This window comes from Chanodichthys erythropterus, chromosome 4 (assembly GCF_024489055.1).
Source record: "Chanodichthys erythropterus isolate Z2021 chromosome 4, ASM2448905v1, whole genome shotgun sequence".
NCBI classification, from domain to species: Eukaryota; Metazoa; Chordata; class Actinopteri; order Cypriniformes; family Xenocyprididae; genus Chanodichthys; species Chanodichthys erythropterus.
The window spans coordinates 12,653,163-12,668,457 of record NC_090224.1 but is presented as its reverse complement, the minus strand read 5'-3'; the positions used below and the strand labels follow the sequence as shown (position 1 = coordinate 12,668,457).

General features: G+C 35.2%; 1 protein-coding gene across 1 annotated transcript; it reads left to right on the top strand.

The window, feature by feature from the left end:
• The first annotated feature begins 2,293 nt into the window (after positions 1–2,293).
• LOC137018828 (adhesion G-protein coupled receptor F1-like) lies at positions 2,294–12,375 on the top strand. The gene is made up of 10 exons (XM_067383553.1): positions 2,294–2,386; positions 2,660–2,727; positions 2,845–2,969; positions 3,091–3,285; positions 4,389–4,570; positions 4,657–4,827; positions 8,726–10,063; positions 10,316–10,357; positions 12,117–12,173; positions 12,304–12,375. Exons 1-10 carry the CDS (start codon positions 2,294–2,296, stop codon positions 12,373–12,375), a joined length of 2,343 nt encoding a protein of 780 aa, XP_067239654.1.
• The last annotated feature ends 2,920 nt before the right edge of the window (positions 12,376–15,295 follow it).

Below are 15,295 nucleotides of genomic sequence, written 5' to 3'. Positions count from 1 at the left end.
AAACAGCACTGTTTTGGATGTTTAGTAAGTTCCGTCTCAAAATAGGCAATACGTCATAAAATCCGACCAATCAGGTTGTGAATGTATCCCTATGCCTTTAGGTTCGGTATCTTTGATATCTTTTTTTTCTTCTTTGGTCCGGACCAAATGAACCAAACGAACCGAACTACAAGTGTGAACGCACCCTTAGTTACTGTTCAAAAATGATTTCTAATCCATTCTTATCCTTTTTCCATAAGATAACACAGCATGTGCGCACCCACCAACAGGTACATAAAAACATCTGACTATAAAATATAATTCACCCAAACATGAAAAATCTGTCATCAGCTCCAAACCTGTATGACTTTCTTTCTTCTGTGGGACATAAATAAAGATATTTTGATTAATGTTGGAAACCAAACCATCTTGGTCACCATCATTGTATGGACCAAAAAACATTTCTCAAAATATTGTTTATGTTCCACACAAAGTCATACAGGTTTGAAACTACAAGAGGGTGAGTAAATGATTACAGAATTTAATTTTTTGGGTGAATTATGCCTTTAAATGCAGAAATCCAGGTCACTTCAGCAATTTCATGCATATAAAAAGATGAGTGAATATTCTAACTCTTTTTTTTTTATCTTTCCTACCATGACTCCAGTTCTGATTGAATATCTTACTGAAATTCAGATAGATGCCGATAATACTTCCATCATTGATCAGCAGATGAACTATTGGATGTCTTTTGATTTTCCCTACATAATCGGTGACAGCACTAACATCACAGAAATCAACATAACTACTGGTATGATCTTTGTCTCTATTTAGACAAGTTGTACTTAAAACATTATGAATGCTGCCCTAAATGCATAATGAATTTTTGGATTCTGCTTTTCAGTGTGTTCTTTGAATGAAACACAGTATCAGTGTAAATGTGAGGGTCTGTTTGTTTGGCCGAATGACACGTGTCACTCATACGAGGTCTGTGATGACATCATTGATGGTGCATGTACATGTATCAATGCCCTTCCAGACAATGGACAGTTCTGTCAGTTAAAAGAAGGTAAGTCCATAAACTGAACCTCAAATGTAAGGCTGCAACCTAGTGAAGCTTTGTCCTTCCTAGTCCAGTCTTTCAGAGGCTTGTAAGCTAGAGTCCTCCTCAGTATTAAACCACTAGAATCAGGCGGTCTAGTAAGCGTGCATGGCCATGTCATAAACGTTTCCTCACCCGCGGTCACGGCACAAAATACTACTAAAATTATAATTTGCAAAATATTTTATATTAAAACCCTTTATATTCCCTAATGCAGTACAGGTAATGACGATCTGTGGTCATCAGGATTAAAAAGTTTATAGGCATAGGAAGTTATGATGAATTTTTAAACCAAGTCATATCAATTTTTTTCTTCAGTTCCAACAGTAACAACACCATCACCGACACCATCATCAACACAGTCACCATCATCAACTTTAGCATCACCATCCACACTGTCATCACCATCAATACAACCATCAACAACATCACCAACATCAACAACAACAGCATCAACACCATCAACAGCATCAACAACACCATCAACAGCATCACCAACACCATCAACATCAACAGCATCACCAACACCATCAACAGCATCACCAACATCAACAACATCAACAACAGCATCAACACCATCAACACCACCACCACTGACAAGAGGTATGTCCAGTAAAAAATAAATATAGCACAACAACTGTATGTTATGATAGTGAAGATTTGTATCAGTATTGAGAACTGTTGCTGAAACCTGTTCATTCAGTGCAGACTTAAACCTTTTTTAAAGGTGCTATGTCAATTACAATAGATTGGTATTTTGATAACAAGTTATATGTTTATTTGAGATTTCTGACATCTAGAAATAAATAGATTCAAGAATAAATACATACATTTAAATAAATACATGACTTTATTGCTTTGCATGTATAGAGAACAAATTATAAATCCAAAAAACCCATTGTTTTCCACAGAACTACTGTGAAACTGAATTTGAAATATTGCACATAAATAATTGGTGTCTCAAATGTGTTTTATTTTCTCTCTCTCTCTCTCTCTTTTTTAAATGGGGGAAATAATGGGTATACAAAGCATGTCAAACAATAATAGCAGAAAATGATTTTGTTCATTTATTTGTCTGAGGTAATATATTTTGATGGGGCCCCAATCTTGCATACCCTCAGCAACTAGGTAGCATAGCATTGGTATCGAGGATTGTTAGTTAACCCTGTTGATAAATGCACATAAAAGTACACTTGTTTTACAGTTATTGGAATGTCGATGACATTAAGTCGGAATTTTGAAGACAGTCTTTTTGATTCTACTGACAAGAATTACCTGGATTTATCTGGACAAATCATGGCAGCAGTGAGTACTACATGTTTCATATTTTGAATATATTGTTTGTGTAATATGTTGATTTTTGTTTAAATACTATAAGCACAACTTTAATTACAGCTTGAATATACATTTACCTTTGAAAAAGTCATAACATACATGTTACTATTTTTTTATCATTGTAATTTTATATATATATATATATATATATATAATATATATATATAATTTATGTACAAATTTATTTAATTTTTATTATTATAAAATTTTCAAGCATTCATTGGGTATTTTTTCCTTTTACAGATTGAAGAAAGTTATTCTAGTAAGCTAAATGGCTACATTTCTCATTCTGCAAAAGTTACTGGCTTCAGGTATGATCTGCCATTTAAATTTGTGACATTTTTTTACTCAACATACCAATTTATTCACTACTTTTTCAAAAAAATCCAGTGTCTTTACATTGGTGTGGTTTGTGTTTCGCTCCACAGGCCTGGTAGCGTTATAGCAGACTACACAATAAGTGCAACATCCAACAACCTTGATTTTACAGCAGCAAACACAGCAGTCTCTGAGTCTCTAAAAGCACAAGGAATCTTGTCTTTTGCTCAAAGTGGTAAGGGTAGTCAGCGCCTAATCTAAAACCCTTCACATTTCTTATATCCATCATATTTATTATGTTATTGTTTGTCTTTGTTTACTGTTGAATTATATGAGCTGTATGGTTTTATTTTCAGAACAAACAGATTTCACAACAGGTAATTTATATCCTCTGCAAAAGCTGAACCTGATCTGTACACAGCCAGACTTTGCAAAGGGACCAATACAATGGATAGTGAATAACAAAGATCCTGCACTGGACAACACAAGATACACCCTTTCAAACAACAATAGCATTCTCACTGTGAAAAACACTAGTGAAAGTGACAGTGGTGAGTGGGATTTCTCTTTGTCTTCTCTATCTTATGGCAAAGTGGTTGATCCTTTTTTTAAAAAGCAGACTGCTGTGAAACTTTACCATAGTTTCACTGAAGTATATTAGCACATATTCTACAGCATATATGGTTATTAATATAATTATTTTCCATGATACCATATTTGGCATAGATTATGCTTTGAGTTTAAATATGAAATCAATCAGCCAATGAAAATGAAGCTACACTTACAGTATGTCAATGTCATGAACATTTACAAAGTATTGTTTTGGTAGCAAATAAATATACAAGAATTTTTTTTTTCTTTCTAAAAATCTTCCATAAAAATTAAAGTATTGGGTTTACTTTATAAAATAATAAACATGTATTCTTTTCACCATTTTTTCCCCCCACATGCAGGTCGATACTCATGCCTCATCCAAAGCAGTACAGTACCGTACATTCAGTGGCAAAACATTATTATTAAACAACGCCCCACTATCATTGTGGGTGATAAATACCGTGTTTTCCCATGTGATGGCAGCACTGTCCAACTGAGATGTTCTGTTGAGATTGGCTACAATCTAGAGTGGGTCCTGAATGGTGCAGTACAAACTTCAGGTTGTACATACAAATTGTTAGTGTATATATATATTTTTTTAATATATACAAAACTAATTGACATCATTTAAACTTTCAGTCAGTTAAATCCACCATCTTATTAAGGTTTGTTTTTTAATCCAATCAGGATCTGACAGTATCACATTAGATCATAAAACTCAAAAAGAAAACTGTAAGGAGGAAACCTTTACTTGCCGTCTCAAGGGTCTGCCACAACTACAGGATTACAGTTATAGCAGGAGCAGTGTAACAGTTGGGATAAAGGAAAAATGTAAGCCTTCATTTTCTCAATTTATTCAGCATCAAAATGCTTATTTTAGCAATCTAATTAGTGTGCGTTCAATAAACAGTAAAAAAAAAAAACACTTTTTGGAACAATGCATTTTGAAAAGTGATATAAATTTTTAATTGTTGTATTATATTGTATTATATTTTGATATAAAGGGTTGAATAGAATCTAATTTCTGTCTGCCTTTCAATCAAATACTTGTCCACTCCAGCTAACAACTGTCAAAATGAAGAACTTGGACTTGGAGAAGCAAATGAAGAGAAGAACGGAATCTGTCAAAGTGGCTTTAAAGGCACCATAACTTACAGATGTGATGGTAAATCACTTGTTTGGACACCAGTACAGAACAACTGTGTTCTTGATTTGATCGACGACATTAAAAGCAAAGCTAAGGTAATCTATTGGTTATGACTATTGAACAATTATCTGTCCATTCTTAAATGATTCTAATATTTGTATTTTTGTACTTTGCTCTTTAGACCTTGGTTAAGGAAAACATAACAGACTTTATGGATAACCTCAGCAGTGTCACAGCACAGAATAATGTTAGTATAACAGCATCTGCTGCTACTGTCCAAGCCATTGTGGATATACTCCTTATAGTTGCTGATTTGTCACAATCAATTGCCATCAGTGAGCCAGTGATGAAGGTATGTATATTCACATTCAAACTTTTGTGTAAATTTTGATCTGTAGACATTGTATGCTTGTATTGAAATGACTTTAACAAGATAATATCTAATGATTAAGATAAATTAGTGTTGACGTGGGCTGATAGGCGTAGTTTCCAGGGAGGCCTGACCCCCGTAGCGGCTGAAAGAAATGACTACAGATAAAATAATAAGTCCACAAGTCTTCACAAGTCTAAAAATAAGGCTCATAACTCTTAATTAGGTAGGACACTGCATTTTCATTCTCAAAAACAAAATGTTGTGATATGTTTCTTGGTATTTTCACACATCATGTTATTGTTTCTTTTAACTCTGATAGCTCCAGAGCAGGGTTAACAATGCTTACTATACGGTCACATAATTTGATAGTCACAGAATTCGATGTAACACAGCTGTGGTGTCAAAATCTCCCTGTGAGAGGATGACTCCCTTGAATCTTCCTATAAGGATTAGGATTAGGTGTGGGGGTGTGCTTTAGAGCACTGTTTCTCAAACTGGGGTACGCGTACCCCTGGGGGTACATGAGGTGACAAAAGGGGGTATGCGAACAAAATGCGGAGTAGTTAATTTAACTCTACCATACCTTATATTTCTAACTGGCAAAATGTCGTAAATCCATTACGTTTAATCAAATTACTTCATGTTTTGCAGTCTAAAATGACTGCATCCACACAAGCAGCATGCATATGATAGATTGCGTGCCGAATCTGCTGCCTTAAAGGTGCTAAAGCAGATGTTTTGTTTTATAAATTTTTGCAATATTGCTTGAAACTGTCTTTACTAACTGATAAAAGACTATTTATTAGGTGCACTGAAAGGAATATTATTAATATACATCATCTGTGCACGAGGTAGGGCCTTAAAAACATCAGCCAACCGTTTACGTGATTGGCCCTCTGGCTTGTCAATCACTGCCATGATGTTCCTTGTGAGAGACGAGCGCGGATGCGCGCTCCAGTAACTTTCCACAATCCACAGGCGCCGCATGCAATGTTTTTGTCAGGCGACAGGAGTAACAACTGCAGATTATGAGTTACCTGCGGTGAGTCCGACATAATGAATCCACTAACACGACACAGCGAATTATTGTACATGCATTATTACAACAGGTCAAAAAAAAAAAAAACAGAGCAGAACTACAACACACGAATGCGGCTTTGAACGAATTGTGAGAGTCAGTGATTCAATGATTCATTCACAGCCACTTGCTTTATTACTGAATGAATGACTCTGACTCATTCATAAAAACAGTGACTTGCTGCCACCTACTGGCAGTTTTAGTTTAATATTTAAAAGTATCACTTCGTTTTACCATCATTGCATATTTCTCTATTAAACATTTTTTATTTCAAACATTATTTATTTTATAAATTTATTCATAAACGTAAAAATATGCACTGGAAAATCAATTTAGGGGGCAAATATTGTCCCTTTTTTATTATTATTATTATGCACACAGACAATTACAATATTTACAAAAAACAAATTAAATGCAGAATACAAATACAAAGACCAACAAAACATACATAACAGTACAATTTGTGTGTGTGTGTGTGTGTGTGTGTGTGTGTGTGAATGTAAGTGTAACTGGGTGTGGTAGTGGAAATATATGAATAAAGGAGCATGTGGGAAAGTACAACAGACTTAACCAGAATTAAAAAAATAAATAAAAATAAATAAATATACACACACACACACACACATATATATATATATATATATATATATATATATATATATATATATATATATATATATATCAAAGAGAGAAAATAATAATAAATAATAAGAATTTTAGTGACAATAATAATGATGAAGAGGGTAATAGTATCACACAAGAAGAAAAAAAAGAAAAAAAACGTAAATGAGGGATGAGAAAGATGACAAAAGCAATAGTAATAGCAATATTAATAACAATAATAATAATAATAATAATAATAATGATAACAATAATAACAATAATAATAATGAAAAATCCAATTAATAAGAAATGACAAATAGTAATAATAGTATTAGCAGTAGTAGTAATGATAAACATATTAACAAATATACTCATTTCATCCGGAATGAGGGGGGAGGTTAAAGGATCAGGAAGAGGACAAACAAAGATAATAGTAGTAGTAATAGCAGTAATAATAATAATAATAATAATATTGGTACAGCCATTGATAGTAATGATAATAGTAGTAGTTATAATAGCAATAATGATAATAAAAAAAATAATAATATTATTAATAATGGTAATATTGATACAGCTATTAATAATAAGGTTTTATAAAGCTGCCTCTGACACCCCTCATGGCCATGGGATAGGATAGACCCCCGCCAGCGTCATGTTGCAACCGGCTATCAAGGTGAGGTGCTGCGAGGGCCAGGGTCCCAAACCCCATACTCAACCCCAGCCGTCCCACACATGCCACGCTTACCCTGCCTTTGTTTTTGTTTTTTTGTTTTATGTTTTTTTATAAATATGGCAGCTTTCATTGTTATACTCATGATATGTTTGTCAACTAGTGTATAATGCATTAAAAAAGTATGGCGTGCAGCATGGAACCAGCCCAGTGCAAAGCCCAGGCCACCATGGTCACGCCACACTTACCCTCTTTTTTTTTTCTTTTTTTTTTAACTTGTTTTATATTCCAAATGAATGTGTGTGTGCACCTCATCTAACATGTGAAGCATTAAAACAGCGAGACAAGTGCTAAGCCAGCCGGAGACAAGAAATCCCATGTACAAGAAATACAAGCTGGAGGGCGAAAGCCCAAGGCCCCCGGCCCCACACCACACTAACCCACAACTAATCAGAACCGTACGTAGCAGGGGCTAGTATGCCACAGCCAACCAGGATCCAGAAGCAGCAAGAGAGAGAGAGAGAGAGAGAGAGAGAGATTTAAATGTAATCTTTTAAGTATTTTATTTATATTTAATATTAATCGGTGTTGCTACCTCTTCCTGACCCACACCCCCCAGTCATGTGTGAATATTAATGGTGTATCATTGAGGATGGCTTCAGACAAAGAAGGTCAGTGGATTCATGACTGTTGGAAGTTAAAGAGAGATGACCAAGAGGGGTGTAACACTCATTATTTTGAGTGGAGGTAGACAAGTTTTCCATGGAGATGTACTCTATTAGTAAATTTTTCCAAGTTGTAATGTGTATGGTGTTCCTTGATTTCCAGTTCATGAGGATAGTTTTCTTGGCGATAGTTAGAGTCACCAGGAGTAACTGACTGTTTGTATTGTTTAAATTGATTATGGATATGTCACCTAATATACAGAGGGAGGGAGACAAATATTGTCCCTTAATGGAAAAGGTTTGACTGCAGTCAAAGTGGAAGAGAGGGGTACGCAGAAGGATGGGAATCCCTTCAGGGGGTACTCCACGCTAAAAATTTTGAGAACCACTGCTTTAGAGATATGGACCACTCAGGTAGCAGCCTCCCCACTGAGTCAGAATTTCACACAGAGTTAGAATCTGGTACAAAACTACTTAAGCTATACAGTGCAGAATGATAATGCAGTGTGGTGACATTAACTGCTTTTCAGTGAATTTTTGCAAGTTAAATCTAGTAATTTCAATAGGAAATCTGCGTGATGGTGAAACATTTCCCCATGCAAATTGGGCTACAGTTTCAAGTGTTGACCAAAGCTATTCAGTTTGAAAGGGACTTCTGTGTGACCTGTGCTTCATACATCACTACACCACGAGAGACAACCCCCCCCCCCCCCCAAAAAAAATGAAGCTACGCCTAGAGTGTTGATGCAGTGTAATTGTGTTATGCAACAGTCATTTTCTCTATTATCATGAATTAAACCTGTTCATTACATTATGGGATACATTTTATCATATTAAACAAATTTTATATTCAATTTCCAGGATTTCCTACATACAGTGGACATTATTGTATCAGGTACTGTCAGTTCTCAATGGACCATATTGAACAATGACAACAACACCAGCGTTAAACTTCTGGAAGCTATTGAGAAGATAAGTGACCGTCTCACGGATGATTTTACGATTAGTGGAAAATCCATTCAGCTGAACAGAACTACAACTAATAACTCATTCAGTATAACATCAACACTGTTTAACTCAACTACAGAGATTGTAATACCACAGGTTCCTAATGAGACTACCATAACCATCATAATCTTCACAACACTCAACAATGTCCTACCTACTCGTAATACTAGTAGTAAAACTGACACTAATAATACAGATGTGCACATCAATGGAGATGTGGTTGTTGTTAAGGTGGACCAAACAATTAACAACATTTCTTTTGCGTTTGACATTACTGATCAGTCTTTGGGAAATCCTCAGTGTGTCTTTTGGAACTTCAGTCTTGACGGATGGGATTCCACTGGATGTGAAGTAATACCCTCAGTGAATGAAAAGGACAAGATTACATGTGAATGCAACCACACAACCTCTTTTTCAATCCTAATGTCACCGTTTCCCCATAAAAACAAAGCCTTAGCCTATATAACTTACATTGGTGTAGCTATTTCAATGGCCAGCTTGGTTATATGCCTCATTATTGAGACTATTGTATGGAAGTCAGTAAGAAGAAATGACACATCCTATATGCGACATGTGTCCATAGTCAACATTGCCGTGTCCCTTCTGATCGCAAACATCTGTTTTTTCATTGGAGCCGCAATCACAGATCAAGAGCAGCCACCCTCAGTGGGTCGCTGCAGTCCAGCGGTTTTCTTCATGCACTTTTTTTACCTGGCTCTTTTCTTCTGGATGTTGATTTCAGCGCTGTTTCTCTTTTACCGGACAGTCATGGTCTTGTCCCAAATGTCAAGGGCCAGAATGATGGCCATAGCCTTCATAGTCGGTTATGGTGCACCTTTGCTCATAGCGGTCATTACTGTTGCGTCGACAGCTGGATCTCAAAAATATATTTCCCAAAGAGCGTGCTGGCTGAACTGGGATGAATCTAAGGCCCTGCTGGCATTTGTGATTCCAGCTCTCACTATTGTAGCCATAAACCTTGTGGTTTTGATTGTGGTTCTGTACAAGATGTTGAGGAGAGGAGTTGGTGCCACAACTCAACCAGATGAGAAACATGCTCTGGTGGTCATTGGTCGATGTGTGGCCATTTTGACTCCTATCTTTGGTCTAACATGGGGATTTGGAATTGGAACCATGGTTTCACGTGACTTAGGCATTCATGTGGTGTTTGCACTCCTTAATTCTCTGCAGGTATCACTTTTTGTCTCTAAAATTTTATTGAAAATTTTTCAATGTAATATATATATACAGCTATGGAAAAAATTAAGAGACCACTTAACATTGATTTCTGAACTTGGAGTGGTCTCTTAATTTTTTCCATAGCTGTATATATATATATATAAAATTATCTTTCTGCTGTAATGCTGTACATTTGTCTATTCTAAATGTCCATGTTTTTATGAATTTAATTTGTATTTTCATTTGTAACACTTCCTTTAATAGGGATTATTTATTTTGGTGTTTGGAACGCTTCTAGACAGCAAGGTACAGTATGAGATCACTTCTGTTGCTTTGTAAAGAGCTTAAGTACAGCCACTTAATTTTGTAATATTGGATGTAATCTAAAGATCTATTACAGACTTAATTTATTCCTTAAACCATATTACACAGCATCAGCATCATTAATCACGTTGTCTAGATTTATTTACTGTTTTTATCCTGCTTTATTACAGAGCTGCCCACTAAATATTTGAACATTAAATATTGATTCAAAATTTGATCTATATATATTTTATCTATATAAGTTCACTTCGACATACAAAGCAATTGACTGAGCAGTAATCTTAACACTGCAACGATATAATAAGTAGGCTAATATTAAAGGGTGGATTCACCCAAAAATGAAATTTCTGTCATTAATTACTCACTCTCATGTCGTTCCACACCCATAAGACCTTCGTTCATCTTCAGAGCACAAATTAAGATATTTTTGATGAAATCCGTGAGGTATATGACTCGTGTATAGACAGCAATATAATCAACACTTTCAAGGTCCAGAAAGGTACTAAAGACATCGTTAAAACAGTCGACGTGACTGGAGTGGTTCAACCTTAATTTTATGAAGCGACGAGAATATTTTTTGTGCGCAAAACAAAAATAACGACTTTATTCAACAATATCTTCTCTTCTGTGTCATTCTCAAACGTTGTTTACATTGTTTACCTGCTCCCAGGTTCTACATCAGAATGCCGACTCATTATTGGCCGGCACATGCGTCAGCATCATATGCATGCATCGTGCTGCTCAGCTTTGGCCAGTACTAAGCCGGCATTCGGACGTAAACATGGAAGCCTTCACTGTGCTTGTATGGACAGGGATAAGGACAGGGAAGAGAAGATACTGTTTAATAAAGTCGTTATTTTCGTTTTGTTTTTGCACACAAAAAGTATTCTTGTCGTTTCATAAAATTAAGGTTGAATTGTAGTCACGTTGACTGTTTTAACAGTGTCTTTAGTATCTTTCTGGACCTTGAAAATGTTGATTATATTGAGTCATATACCTCTCGGATTTCATCAAAAAATATTTTAGTTTGTGTTCCAAAGATGAACAAAGGTCTTGCGGGTGTGGAAAGACATGAAGGTGAGTAATTAATGACAGAATTTTCATTTTTGGGTGAACTAACCCTTTAAGAAAGTTTCAACCAGTATAACAAAAGGTGTTTGTGAAAAATGCCTATCCTTAACCTTTTAAGTGACAAGTGTAAATAGGCCCTTGTCTTCCCTATTGTGACATCTGAGTGAAACAGCTTCTCAAAAACAAAACAAACAAACAAACAAACAAAAAATGTAGGGCGGACATTGAGTTTGTCCAAAAGGAATGTGAGTGAAAGGTTGTCATGCACTCACGCTGAAAAACATGTCTTCAGTGAAGAAATGTTGCTGTAAGAGGGAGCTATTTTGATTAAAGTTTACTAGAGCATGTGAATGTATTTATTTATTTATTTTAAACAAAGATGTGCATGGATAAATCATTAATTAAAAAAATAAGAATATTAGTCAATTTTGATTTCATGGTGACGTTCAGAGACAGCTTTGTTATGCTCAGATCATGTACTTTTGCCTTCACTGTTTGGTCTGAAGAGCAGAAGTGGATAATAGTACATGAAAACATTTTGATAGTTGCTATCGATGACCAATATCGGGAAATATCTGGTGTGATAAAAACAAGCATTCTGTGTAATAAGCAGACATTTAAGAAACTTACAACAAATTTCTGGATGTTAACCAGAGATCTTTGTTTGCAGGTTCGTGAGTCACTACAAGGAGAGCTGTCACAGAATCTCAGTTCAGGCCGTACCAATGTAAATGCCATTCTATAAAAGCACATACTTATATGAGCTCTATAGGACTTTAACTAATGTTAAACTTCTAACCAATGCTTAAATATTATTTTTTACATTGACATATATATTGATTGATATCACCTTACAGAACACCAGTGCAGGACTAGCATCCATACCTGGACTCAATTTCCTGCCATGGATCCGGCGAAGGAGTAAGTAGATGACATACATCTGAAAAAAAGAAAAAGATTAATATATATTTTAATAGTGAGAATGTAGTTATTATTCATGAGTCATATTTATCATCTAGATAAAAGTCTGCTTAATGAATTAATGCAAAAACAATAGATGCGAGTAACTAACATCTAACTATTGCAGATGTGTACAACGTGTCTGAAGCCAACCTTTCCCCAGCAGTTACAACTTCAGACAGCTCCAACGGCTCATATGCCATTGTAAGCAATTAAAGGACACTCTAAAAGTGTTTCTTTCACTGCATTGTCTGATAGTGTTTGGTAGAAGAAATTTTTCTATGTTCTGATATGATTTGATATGATATGATATGAAAATTTACAAGATGTCTTCATACTGTATTGTATATTGTACAGTGGTTAAGGCTACTTTTATCTATACTTGAAAAATGGGTAATTTTTTAATTTCACAGCTCTAGAGTTTCCTTTGTTTTGAGATCACTTTTTTTTTTTTATTAAAAAATTGTTGTTCAGATTTTAATAAATTCCAAATGTTCCCAAGATGTCTAAATGTTACTGCATCACCAATAAAAATGCATCTTCATGCACAATTGCTTGAAGATTACTTGAGAAAAAAAGGCTGTTGTCTTCCCCTTTGCCAAATAGGAAAACTTCAACACCCATAATGCACTGGGCATGCTGCCATACAAGGCCACTGTCATCTTTAATGTAATTGTGTTAAATTAAGTGTTAAATATCCAAATATTTCAATTATAAATAAGACAAATTAATGATGTTCAAGTATTCACTTAATAGGCTATTATAAATATTTATTATTTAACAGTTCATCATGTGTAAGAAATTACATTTAATTGGTGTAATAATTATGCACTAATTTGTTTTCTTACACATTATATAGTAAGCGATATGGATATTTAAATTTATACAATTCGTATATATATTTAGGATAATCTGAACTGACAGTTTGAGGAGACGCGATTTGTCATGACATGATGACACCGGTCTGTTCTGTTTAGCAGTTTCTCAACTACCTTGTGAATTGAGAATTGACAGCCCCAGGGCATCTTGTGGATAAACAAATAACTGCAATAAATAAATAAATAAACATGTGCGATCTAAGTGTTCTGACATTAAACCTCTGTCGATCTGTTGGCGTAATGTTTTAAAAAGTGTGTAAGAGTGGGTGTGTTTGGGGGAGGGGGTGTTCTTCTTGCCTTAGACCAGAGGGAACAGTTCAAAAGCAGTGGAAGTAGGGAAGAGAATGAGATTGGAACAATGGAACACAGATCTTCTGATCATAAAAAATACAGATACCTTGAGCACCAACACTTATTTGATGCATTTGGTCATTAACTCTTACTCCAACAATTGATTTTCAGACCAAATTTTTAAATGAATTTTACAACAATCTATATAAATGATCAAATTTTATACTTATTTTTTATTAGTAGTATGGAATTATTAGTATACGCAATTCATGAATATGAAATTTTTACATAAAATATGCATATTAACTAACAAAATAGCCTATAGGTCAAACATTTCCTGAATGTATGTAAACCGAGTTAAATAGAATTGTAGGCCCTAATACCTCATTCAATAGTGAAGAACTATACAGTTTTAGAATATTTACCAAATGTTCAACAGAGTACCTTTTCTTTTTGTAAAGAAAGTACAATTGCAGTATTGTGAATCAGCATATTGTTTTAATCTGGGTCAGGCTGGGGAATATCATTTAAAGGGTTAGTTCACCCAAAAATGAAAATTCTGTCATTTATTACTCACCCTCATGTCGTTCCACACCCATAAGACCTTCATTCATCTTCAGAACACCGATTAAGATATTTTAGTTGAAATCCAATGTCGCTTTATAATATTAACATTGAGCCACTGTACTCACATAAACAGATTTAAATATGTTTTTAGTACCTTTATGGATCTTGAGAGAGGAAATGTCATTGCTCCTTATGCAGGCCTCACTGAGTCATCGGATTTCAACTAAAATATCTTAATTTGTGTTCCGAATATTAACGAAGGTCTTATATAAGTGTGGAACGACATGAGGGTGAGTAATAAATGACATTATTTTCATTTTCGGGTGAACTAACCCTTTAAATAACAGGCAATTACAGTTTCTGTAACTCTGGGCAGACAGCAGGGGGCAGCGACACTCTCCTTAAAGGATTTAAATTTTGTCATACAAATTACAGAAGTAATTTCTATGAATGTGGGCTCAATGCAATACATCAGCAACGGAGCTTCGTAAAGCTAATGCTGATAACTGGCATGTAGCCTATACTCTTCATATATTTTTGCTGTTGTTCATTTACAAAGCAACCATTCTTAGTTTTGCCTGCGGTGAAAAAGCAGTTAAACTGCTGAACAAAAACGGGTTCGGCTCAAGTTCACAGGAGGCATTTTCAGAGGTGACGCTAGAGATAAGACAGATCATGTTCCTTTTCAGTGTTATTTGAATGTCTATTATGTTGCAAGTTTCACAGAGATGGTTTTTAAGTTAACACATATTTGCTGTAGGCTATTGTTGGTCGATTGTAGCAGTCTCCCAGGTTTCTACTGCATGATTCCTAAAGGGTTAGTTGACCCAAAAATGAAATTTCTGTCATTAAGTAATAACACTATGTCGTCCCATACACGTAAGGAACACAAATTAAGATATTTTTTGATGAAATACGGTGGTATCTGATCCACACAGGCAGCAACGACATTGCACTTTTTGAGGTCCAGAAAGGTAGGCCTACTAAAAACGTACTCGGTTACTAACGTAACCTCGGTTCCCTGAGATACGGAACGAGTACTGCGTATGGGGAAAGGTCTCCCTTTTTCCCCGCTGCTGAAGCCTTTTTCAATAACGCAGTGTAACTGCACCGTCATTGGTTCACTCATAGACAAGTTGTTGAACCAATGGCG

Excerpts from the sequence above, each read along its gene's own strand:
- LOC137018828 (XM_067383553.1), top strand. The coding sequence starts at position 2,294 with ATGTCGATGACATTAAGTCGGAATTTTGAAGACAGTCTTTTTGATTCT. Across the intron at positions 2,728-2,844 it reads GCAAAAGTTACTGGCTTCAG|GCCTGGTAGCGTTATAGCAG; the intron begins GTATGATCTGCC and ends TTCGCTCCACAG. Across the intron at positions 2,970-3,090 it reads CTTGTCTTTTGCTCAAAGTG|AACAAACAGATTTCACAACA; the intron begins GTAAGGGTAGTC and ends TTTTATTTTCAG.